The following is a 13,513-nucleotide window of genomic DNA, read 5'->3' on the forward strand; positions in this document are numbered from 1 at the left end:
GAAAAAAAAAATGATAATGACAGATCGTTTCATTTTATTTTTTGCTGAGCTAGGATAGGGCAGGGTGGGGCATGAGGAGGGTGGAGGGAGGAGTGGTGGTATGTACACCTTAAGGCCCATATCTATACTTTTTTAGCGCCGCATTTGCGTTGCTTTTTGATGCAAAAACGGTGCAAACTTACAAAATACAATTGTATTTTGCAAGTTTGCACCGTTTCTGCATCAAAAAAAGACGCAAATGTGGCGCTAAAAAAGTATAAATATGGGCCTAAGTGTGCATGTCGGTTTGGCCGTCTGTGCTGGGCTGGCCAAACAGACATGCGCACTTTGCATTTCTCCACCCAGCTGTATTTCACAGCCGGGAGGAGAAAGTGCACAGGGTGCCACTCCCTCTGTGAGTGCTGAACCATGCCGCTCACACCAATCACGGCGCTGCTGTCATCCTAGATAGAGGTGACCCAGCAGATACAGAGAAGTAGGTGAGAGTGAGACAGGCAGTGATGAGGTTTTGGGAGGACATAGAGATGGAGGTATTTGAAATGTAGTTGTAATAAGATACATAAATGTGAAAGTGGTGAGAAGAGGACATGGACCTAAGAGAAGGGGTTGATGAGATGAGATTAGATTAACAGAACTACAGACAGGTGCTGAGAAAAAGAAAAGCCAATGTGAAGGTGCAAATAGTAATAGTGTGAAAGCTGGTGGTTGAGGGGAGAGAAGAAAGGGTAGACGTGGAATGGAAACTGAGGTATGATGAAGGAAAGACTGACGTAGAGACTTAGGACATGATATAGAGTTTGGAGGACACAGTACACTGTCCTCCAAACCCTTGGTCCACCAAGTTTGGTGTATCATCATATTTCCAATGGTGGGGCCGCCACTGGTTCTGCCGTCAGAAAATGTATGGAGAAGGCCCAGTTGGAGTCAGGGGATCAGACCACGCGACCTATTTAGAGCAGGCAGTAAGATGCCCTATTTAGAGCAGGCAGTAAGATGCCCTATTTAGAGCAGGCAGTAAGATGCCCTATTTAGAGCAGGCAGTAAGATGCCCTTTTTAATGTCCGGATAGGAAAAATAAATAATGACCCCACACCCTGGAAGAAAACTCTCCGGGCCATTAGTGTTTTTGGTTTTAAGGAACAAACTCCTTCTTTGGTAGTTTGGTAGTTGGTATCTAAAAAACAAAAAAGTTTGGTACGTGGCCATCAAAAATATGGAGATTGCACACCAAACATTGTGGCCCATATTTGTACTATTTTTACGCCGCATTTGCGTCACCTTTTGATGCAAAAGCGGCGCAAACTTACAAAATACAGTTGTATTTTGTAAGTTTGCGCCGCTTTTGCGTCAAAAGGTGACGCAAATGCGGCGCTAAAAAAGTATAAATATGGGCCTGTGTCTTCACCAGAGCCACCATGGCAGCAGCCCATGTGAAACCCCAGAGGTCACCTCAGGGCCAGCGGTGATCTTTTAATTCGGCAGGTGGCAGAGGAGATGGCCTCTGCCAGTCTGCAGATGGAGGTCCACCCGCTATTGTCTCAATTAGGCCCTTGGTGAAAAGGAGACATTTTGAGGTGAGAGGGATGCTGAGAGGGATATGATTAGAAGGGGACAGATGAGAGCTTGACATCCAGAGGTGAGATGGGAGGAATAGAGAGCTAGAAATAGAGGCAAAACTAAACCGAGGAAAAATGTAATTGGATTGCTGAGTAAGGTGGGACTTATCTAGTTACCTATCGAAAAAAGTACTGGTACTTCTCAAATGCCTCGGTACCCACCTCCTCTCCTGGGGTCTGATATTTCACCTGTGACTGCTGCCCTTTGGCCCTGTAGTTGTGTGTCTCAAACCCTACCCCCCCAATCTTCCCAGAACAATGAGATTGACCCCGGAACAGATTGTGGCTTCCATCTTAATATCCCTTTTGATGACAACTGAATTATAACCTTTCGTATAACACTGCATGAAATGAATTTGCCAATTATGCCAATTATATAACACCTTTCCCTGCAGTTCCTCCAGATTGCTAAGCATCTTATAAAAAGCTCAGTGTGCTGTTGTGACAGAGCTCATTACGCCTGAATCCCTGTTGGTTTCTGCTAATTAGTCCATGTCTGCCCAGAAGCTTCACAATGTGTTCATTAATAATGTACTCTGGAATCCCTCCTGAAACGAATGCTAGACTTTTCAAGCTGCACAATAGTTTCTAACCCTGCCCTCTTGTTCTACAGCATATTGGCATCTCATCAGCATTTTACCAATCAGAGCTGGCACACGCAGTTACCAAGCACTTTTGGGCATATGCAAAAATCTGGCTCTCGATTGGATTGCCTCCTTCTTAGAAGAGAGATTTTAGCTGCTGAAACATTCACCTACAGAATTCCTTTATTCCACTGACTGATCTTGGGGTCTGTGGCCCAAACTTTCACATGTCTCTGTCAGTTGGTGTATATTCCACAAAAAATTGTGTTCAGCTTGTCATTCAGTTTAGGCTGGTCAGCCCCATCGCTTTTGGTGGTACCTTCTCCATACAAGACTGTTTTTTATACAATGAGAGCTTTCACGAAATGACACACAAGCATCCCTGATGTGGTGGCAGGAAATCTATGTATTATCAGTGGCTGTTGTCACGCATGAGCAGTATACTCCAACATTAGTGGTGCATTTCCAGTTCCCAAGAGTGATGCTAATAATGCCATCACAAGTCAAGAGCATGGAGGAATTGGGACACTGAGCGGAGACCATCTCATGGAAACCTACTGACAGTCAGAGAAAGAATCTTGTAGGACAGCGGACCTTCCTCCATAGGTGTCACAGAGGTGACGCCTTTGTCATACAACCCTTAGAGATGCTTCCTTATGTACAGTTCTAACAGGAAGGAAAGGGAAAGACCTTGGATCATCTTGGTTTGGGACAAAAGACCTTACTTCATCTTGGGCTGGGATCCTCAGATAACAATCCTACGCACAGACCGCCATCTTGTAAAGTGCATGTTGTAAGACCTCACAGTGCCCTCATTCTGAAAACCATTGTGTTCACTTGGCAAACGAAGTTGAAACCCAAACTTGGTATATTTCATCCAGCACTGCATTCTGTGATCCTGCAGCTGCCATTCTCACCCTGAAGCTAGAAATAAGAAAGCTGTAGACATCAATAACTTCTCTGTCTATTCCCCACAACTGGGGAACTTCATATCTGACCAATTGAAACTTGCCCCATCACTCGTCTTTTTTGCAAGAATGAGAAGACCTGCTAGCACTGCACCCACCCTTCTCCTTATACCATGTTATTGTCCAGTTCCTATGTCCAGTTGTTTCATGCGCTTTGTTCTATTTGCGCTATGCAAATAATATCATTAAAAAACAATAGACAAACTTATAGTACATAATGCAGATCCATAGTGGGTGATCCAGCTAGGAAGAGAACAATCTGTGTCATAGCTCCTGTTGGAAGCCCATCTCAGACACAGCATTCCTTGCCCCACAGTTGTGCCTAATTGTTGCGCATTGGTGATACAATGAGTTATCTTTCACGGCGTACGTGGCACTCACAGACAGAGAAGTATTGAATACATGACAGCAGTACCCAGAAAACATGGTAACCGGTGGTGCTGAGCTGGTTGTATTATAAACCCTACATTTGTAGGACCAATGAAGCACGTTTTAGTCAACAATCATGTCATTGTGCAGATCTCATTTAGCCAAAGGTGCTTGGATTGACTGAATTCCCACATTAGTCTTATGAGCACACATACTCACCCCCTTGAGCAGCTCACATGTATAAATCATTGATTGTCCCAACGCCACTGAAGACCACCGCTGTGTGTATGGTAGTACCATCCAAGATCATTCTAAAACCATCACCAGGCATTCGTGGGATCATAAATATTCACACATATCTTTCTGTATGTACAACGATCAGTGCATCCGTAGATCGCAATGTCGCCCGCATGCATTCAAACAGAAATCCAAATTCTTATCCATATATCAGTCAATTAGAGACCCAGCCTGGAAAAATCCATACAAAGGGATACTGATTTTCGTGAGTATATAAGAGCCCCCCCAGACCTCCCTGCCCCTACACCTTACTTCGCAAGGCACAGGTCCCCTCCATTAACCTAAAGATGCCCCAGGTGTGCTCCCTTTGCCTAGTTCCATGCCTGCGGCGACCGCGGTTATAAGCCACGGAGGCTGTATGGTAATGAAGGACACGTTGTGGCGTCGTGTCCTGCAGCACTGAGAAGTCTCTAAATTTTGTTTTATAAGATAACTTGTAGCTTAGTTGTAGGTGTAGATATCAACTCCCATATTGACTACTATGGTTTGCTATATGTCGGTCCCCGTACAGGTCTAGTACACATTTGCAGGGAGAGCAAATTACTACAGTTCACCTTATGATTGTCCCAAAGAGAAGAGACCCAGTGTCTGTAGCCTGCAGGCACCTCTGTGGTTGCCATAATTTGCCAGAATTTCCTTCAAACTCATTGTTTTAGTTCTTAAGCACCTATTTGCTAACTGTACTCAATAAATACAGTAGCACTGCATTCGTACTACTGAGCCCCCATCTGCTGTAGGAGAAGCTGAAAGCCCCCCTCTACATAGTCTCCACTTGGCTAAGCTGTTAACACCTTTTCTTCAGCTTTCCTGTTCATACTGGTGCCAGGAAATCTTAAGGCAAATCTAGAACACAACGGAATAGAGTAGGGTACGGCTGGGGCCCGACTCTGTTAGCAGTCCTGAAGAAAAAAGCCAAGTTGGAGTTTGAGATGCAGGTTTGTGTGCACTTATGCAGGCACATACTCTAAGAAGACTGCGGATCCCTCTTCCTCATAGGAAATCTGGTGCTGTGACAGAGTTTTAGTTCATCTGCCCTCATCCTTAAACTGCAGGTTTGTGCCTCAATAAACTCCTATGTTTCCCAGTGGCCAGGCTTTTCCCCCCAACCTGGTATGCCTTAAGGTGGGTTCTGTGGTCTGAGTTATTCAAGCCTTGCATTGAGGCTCTGGAGGCTCCATTGGGGAGCTTCATGCCTGGTGTGCCCTATGGGAAAGGGTGCTGGCTCCAAACTGTTTCTGGTATCCAAGGGACTGGCGGCACCCTCTCGTTCCCTGCCGTGTTCCTCACAATTCTTGGCATGCAGTGCAGGCAGTGCGGCTCCTCACATTCCCCCTCTGAGTTTTCGAGCAGCCACCTGCTCTGGGAGCCTGACCGAAAGCCTACTAGGTTATAGGGCGTGGAAGGAGGAGAAGCCTGTTCCACTCCCTGGCCTTGGGGTGACCTTAATAAAAGTGACAGGCATCAGGGATATGTTGTACTTCTGCTCTGGGTAACCCTCCACCTGTAAATCAAGAAGGGCCTCCCTAGGCCAGCAATGACCCGGTAGAAGGGGACTGGCAATGCAGCAACTCTTCTTCTATAGCTCCCTTCCTGCCACCCTATAGAAGGATGTAAAGGTAATGCAAAGTGGCCCAGTCTTTCCTGCACAAGCAGAACCAAGATAGACTACCTTAGTGTGAGGACAACATTTTATGGGTTGTATTTTCATTGATTTGGACACCACACGCTTAGAAACTATGCAAGGTGACACATGGCACATTATAAAATCTTTAAATATCACAACTCTGTACAATATAAAGCACAAGATCAGATTTTATTGTCAACGCTCTGTTAAAAATCGCTTCATGATGCAGAGGAGCTATTAAAGGGATCACATCTGGAAATTTATATTGACATTCTTAAAACGCATCCTTAGTTTCTATTATACAATGGAATGTTATGTACAATGACAAAGACAATTTAGTATATTTTCATAAGCTATTAATTACTATAGGTGGAATTTACGTTTTTTCCAATAAATAGGGGTTTTGTTTTTACCTGACCTTGTAAGGGTCGAACAGTGTTGGTCCACCTATTTTAGTTATGTAAATTCTAAAATTACTCTTTCCATCTGCTCTCTTAAGTTCTACTGTGCTCATTACAAATGCAAGATTGCTTGTTAATGCCGTTACGTCAACTAATATGCTCAAGACATTGTGCCACCAGTCTAATTTATCTTTCAACGTAAACATAAGCCAAATATTTTGCCACAGAAGCTGCTCCATGCTGGTTACTTTTTTAAAACATAAACTAATGTGTCCTACTTATTTTTAAATAAGCATTGCTAAGGGGATAGTCCCATTTTAATAGGAATCTAAAAGGCTAATGTATTTATTTATACCTTTAATCAATGTTCACAAGGTCAATGATGTCAATCACTTCCTAAATACATATGGGCATCCGACATGTAATCATCTTGTGTTGTTCCATTAATGTTCCACATCCCAGTGCCTGTAGCTACTTCCTCATCCAGGGTTGCTCCTGGTCTAGTGCCCTTCACACTTCTCTGGGTCGTGTAGTTGCCTTTCAAGCAGTCATTGGATCTAGAACCTTTCTATGTGTAATAAACATCTCTACAGTTCCCAATCTGTGGACAACTACAATTGACCGATATGATAACCAGATTCCCCGCTCTTGCTCCCCTTTCAAGTTCCTTAACTTGAATTTGTGCACGAATATTGAGATGTTTGTAGTAGATCCCCACAATTGTGCCCTGTGGATGTTTGTGTGGGGGGAAATACTGAGCAGACCATGAATGGGGGCCTTTAGGGTTTGGGAAGACCGTAGAAAGTCCTGCACAGGGACTACACCGAGATGCTGCTCTGCTCCTCTGTGGTGGTTTGCCAAATCTATGATGTAAATCTATCATTGATCCAGCCATTGAAGGGACTGATTATATTTACCTTTTTAGTGACTGACACTGGCTTGCATTATTAGGCTGGCGCCCCTCGCCGTCCAGCAGAAAAGCTGGGCATTTGAGATATTGCATCACTTCGAATCACTTCCAGAGGGGCAAGTACAACTTTTGTCACTACAAAAAAAGACAATTGTTATTAAAGGGTTCAGCTTTATGTTAGAATCCACAGCTCAATGTTATTAACCAGTTGATTCCCAATGCAACATTAAACCGGCTTTTGCCTTGGTGGCTGTCTGGCCCTTCCAAATCCGGCAATGCATCAACCCACTATTGGCCTCAAAAGGCCCAAATCCTGCATATGTTTTTCAGTGAGATAGCTGAGCTTTTAAAATAGAAGCCATTTGGCCCATTCCACTGCAGACTAATGACGTACTATTGCTGTAGGAGGGAAATCGCTGACTGGATGACCAACAGCCACCTCCAACTTAACAATGAGAAAACTGAGATTGTGCTATTTGGCAAAGCCCATGAGCTATGGTCAAATGACTGGTGGCCCACTGAACTTGGACCAGCCCCTGTTCCTAAGCAAGTGGTGAACAATCTTGAAGTAAAAATTGACCAACTGCTATCTCTGAAAGATCAAGTTAATGCTATGTGTGGCACTTGCTTTGCCACAATGAGGCTCCTAAAATCGTTTTTCCCTGGCTCCCTTCTACCTCCAGGAAAACCCTTGTTATAACCAGCCATTTGGAACAGGGAAATGCACTAATGGTAGCAACTAATGACACCTTTCTGGCCAAACTGCAAGTTGTGCAGAATACAGTCGCACAGCTAATTTGTAATCTACCTGCACGGCCGTCTTCTGCCCCATCCTTAAAAAAACTGCACTGGTTGCCCATCAGAAAGCGGGCAGTTTTTAACTTGGTCTGGTTGACGCATAAGCCATTAAACAAGGCCCGTCCTCTTTATCTTCATTCGGGGTGAGGTTACTCAAGCACAAACGTGACGGATATCCCGTCCACCTTATTACAATTCCATTCTATCCGGTGGACATCGTAATACAGCTGACAGGCCTATGCCTGCCAGTAATCCCTCTGTGAGTTCCTTAATGACAGCTGTTGACCTTGGTCTGTTGTGTTGTAGTTCCATGGAGGTGACACTGATTGCTATCAATGAGAACATTGGATGTTGGATGTATACATTACTAACCATTCTTCTTTTCAATCTTCAGCCTTGGAGTTGTCCTGTCCAGAGGGCATGGGGAATACATTCTAATTGGAAACACAAGTGTTGAGGAAGGTAGGTAAAGTGTACTCCTGGAGAGGAGGGACAAACTAATTTGTACTCTGCCCAAACCAACTTCTAAGTGACTGTCAATGATTGCACTTCTTCTGAAGCTTCTCCACTACACAGTGTGCGGAATACACACATTTCACCCCAAACCAAAACTTCCCATCATATTTTCAAGTGTTTATGGAAATCCATCCAAGACAAGTGTCAACTCCAAGATCATCAGGTATTGAGTTCCAAAGTTTACATGAAGAAGATCTAGTGAGAGGCAGGCAGTGTGCAGATTGTAATGACTTCTGGGTCTATGCATGGATTATGCACACCCACCTTTCTTTTGCTCATGATCCTTCTTATGTTTAAGGTTCTAAAATTGTCTTATAACTAAGGATGGTTGTTTTTGCCTCCTAGTTAACTATAAATGTTTCATCAGATGAACTTGTGTGCCAAGAATCCACTCTACTGTATATTATGGCGGCTTCACATGATATGCATTGACATCACGACTTATGCAAAATGGGGAGGCATCATGTGACTCACATGGAGTCTGATGTCACTGTTGTTTGGAACTGACTAAATGCTATCAGTAATTCTTGTTTCTTGTAGGATTGCATGACCTGCTACAACCGGACCTAGTGCTGGCCAATGAGTGGTGAGTGCGATGCTGGCTCAATGAGATCGGAGGAGAAAAGCATATGTTAAAATATTTTACACTAATTTGCTGTGTTAACAGCAGACCCATGAGCTACAGTTGTGGTTTGATTGGGGGGGGGGCAGGATGGGAGGAGGTTGGAGGGGGGACTGATCAATGAACAAGGAACTTGGTAAAACTGTGTGACTCATAAAAGCAATAGATTGCACTCACACGTCAGCCATGGGTCTATATGTTAGGATTCAGCAGTGAATAGCACTTCTGAGGGAAGTCTCCAGGCACCAGAAGCCACTGATTTTGGACAGCAGATGGCAAATTGGTGCAGTCTGCCTAGTTCACCTAACAGGGTGAAACTGGCCTTGGGTTGCTTGTGTTCTGGTTCAAGAAGGACTTCACCTAGCAAGACTGATCTGCATTTCACTGGGTCCAAACTGAGGTAGCATGGTGTGTAAAATTATGGACTGGGATGGGGCCCTGAGTATTTACCAGCATTATGCAATTCTAATGAAAGAAAGTTGGCAAAACCATCATTGATAGTTGATTATGGTGACAAAGAGGACTTTAGCACTCAGGCGTAAACCTTAAGTAAAGCTGCACTGGTGCTGAATGCCAGGGACGCAACAGCACTAGTGTCTGCTGTGGGGAAAATAGAGACAAGAGAGCAACATAACCAGAACTAAAGAGTGAGAGGCAAAGAATGTGTTTTTTATGGATGGAGGGAGAAACAGTGGCAACAAAAGCTTAATGGACAGGTAAGTAAATGTGTAAATGTTTTAGAGGCAACACAGAAGAGTCACCCCAGTATAAAAACCACAAACAGGAATATTCATCCCAATGTTATTTGCCATTATAGATCTTGCCATGAAGGTTTCACTAAAATTGTTTTTGTTTTTATGGAGCAATTCACATTGTCAGAGAGATATGGAATGTCTGTCGGGGGTTGTCCCATGCCAGGCAGTCACATAATGCGTCTGTGCCTCCTTGGAGGACCACCCTTGTAGAGTGAGTAACACACCCAACACCTCCCTGCCAGCATCTCCTTACACCGATGACTTATTCTTGGACCTTGATCCAACACCTCTCTGCTGATGACTTATACTTGGACCTTGGCATGGTAAAGGTTGTCACAGCCATGGATAAGAAGCAGATTCATAGAGGATTATTCAATTACTTTTCAGGACCAATAGAGCGCAGTGCCAGAGACTAGAAATATGCACAGCTCCTAATCCATTCGCCCCCTTCTGTGACCTACTCTGAGGCCCGCATTACAAGTCAGCCGATATATATCCCGATATGTCTTGTAACCGCTGTTACTGCTCATATTGGAATTGTAAGTTTCGCTATAAAGTTTGCACCCCAAATACATTTCAGTAGATTAAACCTTCCGATATTTATCAGGGAAAGAAATAACCAATAAATATCAGGACGTGTGGATTGTATGTCAGAAACTTGTCACAAGTGCTATTTATTGTGACTGATGAATAATTTATATTACTGATGAATAATGCCCCCAAAGCTGGCCACTCTTAATGAGGTTCTGTATGTCTGATGGAATAATGTGTACTTTTATCCTATTGGCTACTGCTGAAGTTGATAGCAGGTGGCCATCCTTTCTATTCAGGGATATAAGGGCTGTGGTATGTTGTTGATGTATTTTGGTAGCCTCTAGGGGAGGTGAAGTCGGTGTTAGTCAGTCCAGTAGAAGACCTCATAACAGATGCAGAGAATTATGGGTATATTGGTAATGGAGGACAGCCTGTTGAGCACCCAGCCAGGTACCTCCAGATCCCAGGTTCAACCCCTGCCAAGTTCAAGTCAGCCTTTCAACATTCTGAGGTAAATGGCATGAATACTTTTGAACTGGGTAAAACCAACACCTGTTATTTCAGCACCTCCAGAGATTCAGTTCTTGTGTGGGTGCTATGTGAATAGCAGTTATTATTAAATAGCTATATGTGTTGCACCAAACCTGCAAAGTAAGTGTTTGACACACCAGAGAGGTTCTGGAGCAGTGGATGGGCCCAGCCTGAGTGTTGCAGTGGTGTAGATGGGGAGAACATTCCTAATCCTTCACCCTATCCTGTTTGAAATAATGTGTGAAGACCTTTGTGTCTGGAGTGAGAACTCTCTCATTGAGAATGATCTACATTTTGGGGCGCACCTTTGAAGAGTGGCTTGATGACCTTGTGTTTGGTGCAGTAGAGATGCTTGCATTATCAATGTATGTCAACACGTGGGCCATGCGTTTATTCTGGGCCATCGAAGCTGTTGCAGGCCCCTGGAATCAGGGTTAGGAGCGCCCATCTGTTCTGCCTCTGAGTTAGGGACCCTATTACTAGAGCGGGGGCTCTCTATCGCAGGGTTGAGCCAGGATTCACAGGATTTTTTAAATTGCAATCTTCTCAAAGGTCTAGGACTCAAGCAGGCATTGGGGGGCAGTCAAACCAAATACAGGAGTGTTTGGGGAATAGGGTGTGGGGTTCCCTCAAAATCAGATTTTCACTTAATTTACACGTAATTGACCTTGCATTTTGTTTCAGCTCCGAGACTGCCACAGGACCTAAGATTATTATTCTACAGCAGCAAAATCACCCCACATTGTAGCAGTCTCTTGAGAAACTGGTCATCTCCCCCCTGCCTCAGACCTTCCCTACAATTCATTTATGGCCGAGTAGAAACAGGGCACGGATGTCAGTTCTCGGAAATAACTGGGGAAGCGGAAGTGACCCTGTGCGCCCTGTGCCCACTGATAAAACCAATGTTAGCCTTTTTCGCTTTCCATAAGCCGCGCAACAGCAGCTAAGGGAAGAGCAAGGAATAGAAACTGCAGAAAGAGGAAGGAGCACCAGCACCCTATTTACTACAACTCCTATCTATGACTTCAGGGCGCTTGACAGCAAAGGTAGTGATGGCTGACCCAAGGGTACCAAAAGGCAAAACAGGGCTACCTGCTGTAACCAGGATAGCCATCACTGCCCCAGGAAAATTATGTCTCATATGCCCTCGTTTAATGCTGGAGTGTGATGCTGCAACCAGATCTTCATTTTGAGTAGAGCGGAAAAAGCAGGTGCAAAAACCACCCGGAGAAATACTGTTTGCGCAAGGTATGGGGTTGGTTTTTGCACACGCTTCTGAGTTTGCCTAGTGCAACTGACCAGCTTTGCATCACAGCACTCTCCATAACCACTGTTCTGTGAGACGATGCTTAGGTTCGACCTGGAGAAAACTGCATGTGCAAAAGCCCTGGCACTGAGTGCAATATGTACAAAACCTATGACTTTAACTAGGGCCCCTTTCTCCCTGCAGCACTGGACTCAAGCTAGTCTGGCTGATGAGGGGTGATACCCCGAAAACTGGTCCCAGGGTGCTTGTTTCTGATCCAGGGAGGACCTGGCTTGGCAGTTCGGGGGCTGGACTGTTCCCTTGGGGAGCAGGGTCAAGACTGATGTGCATATGGCTGGGTCCAAACTGGGTTGACGTGGCGAGCAAAATAACAATGCTCGCCACGTGAGGGTGAGTGTTTGAAAAGTTTCAACACTCCGTCTATCATTTTATTTTGTGGTTTAAATCGGTGCAAACAAAATTTTACAGTTGCCACGGCATTCGAAAGGTGACCAATAGTGTTAATTATCTCCACATTGCATGCATGAAAACCCTCTGTGATGTGTAAACGTGAAGAAGAATTCTTCATACATTTTCTAGCAGAGGATTATAATGCAGGTATACCAGGAGTCTAAATCGCACTTTGCTGTGGTTCTTGGCATGGCTGGGTGCTTTTTGGGTGTCAGCTGTCACTCAATGCAAATGTGCTCAGCTCTTAAGCACAGATTGTAGTAAAAAGGGTGCAAATACCATTTCAGCCCTTGTAGCATTGGCTCATGGTTGAAAATGGCCATGAGTGGATTCTATGGAAGGCGTTCTAGCCCCTCAAGGAGGGAGCAGTATGATCAGATTTTTTGTCCAGTTTGGTTGCTGTGTGTAACTCTGCTGCACCCAAGAGTGGCAGAGAGGTATCAGATAGTTCAGTGACAAGTTGATTTATCATGTTAAATACAGTAAGATGGTCTGTTGAATACCAGTCCTTTTTTATTGTAGGGATTACAGTGGAATTACCGATTGGCCTGAGTTGATGACCTTATTTCAGTTATTTAGATAGGCTGAGAATGCTTGACCTTTAGTGTTTTTTTTTTCTTTATTCCGCAGGATTTACTGTGTTACAGACATTGATCCTGATCATCGGAAGCTCACCCAGCAGCAAGCGGTGATCCGCTTCCTGACAGGAGAGGATCCGGACCTGGATTGTGAGTGAAATTTATCAAAGTCATTCGCACTGTCTGTATGCATCAAGTGAATGGGGGGGGGGGTCTTGATTCTGCTTCTTCATGACTATGTCAGGCAACCCCTTAGTTTTGGAATTCTTGCTGTCCCCTTGACAGTGGCAGAGCCCCCACATTTGTACTTCCTCACTCACACTCTGGGCAATGGCAATGCACGATACATCCAAGAGCAAAGTAGATGGTGTTGGGCAGGACAAAGAAATCTAAAAACTACCTGGACATGGCATGATAGTGTGAAAAAGGCCTCTTTAATTGCTGAAGTGTACATTACAACCATAACTAACTGAGATCCTTGCTATACACTAGTATAGCCTGCAACTTTCCCACACCCCCTCCCCTAAAAGACCACTCAAAAACATCAAATTAATTTCCCTTCCCCAGGCCTTACAACCATAACTTTATTAAACTACGATCTAAACCTTCCAGATCCAGGCAACTAAAGTATTTACTCTCCAACACTCTCCTCTCTGATCTTTTTCACGCACCTCAAACTGCAATGAACTTCTT

At 44.4% G+C, this 13,513-nt stretch overlaps 1 protein-coding gene across 1 annotated transcript in view; it reads left to right on the plus strand.

Annotated features, from left to right (window-relative positions):
• CACNA2D4 (calcium voltage-gated channel auxiliary subunit alpha2delta 4) overlaps nucleotides 1–13,513 on the plus strand; it is an 861,469-nt gene that overhangs the window by 371,922 nt on the left and 476,034 nt on the right. Inside the window, exons 20-22 of the mRNA XM_069228087.1 lie at nucleotides 7,962–8,029; nucleotides 8,624–8,669; nucleotides 12,873–12,970. Of these exons, the coding sequence (XP_069084188.1) occupies nucleotides 7,962–8,029; nucleotides 8,624–8,669; nucleotides 12,873–12,970 (212 nt within the window). The remainder of the gene's footprint in view (nucleotides 1–7,961; nucleotides 8,030–8,623; nucleotides 8,670–12,872; nucleotides 12,971–13,513) is intronic.

This window comes from Pleurodeles waltl, chromosome 4_1 (assembly GCF_031143425.1).
Source record: "Pleurodeles waltl isolate 20211129_DDA chromosome 4_1, aPleWal1.hap1.20221129, whole genome shotgun sequence".
Lineage (NCBI taxonomy): Eukaryota > Metazoa > Chordata > Amphibia > Caudata > Salamandridae > Pleurodeles > Pleurodeles waltl.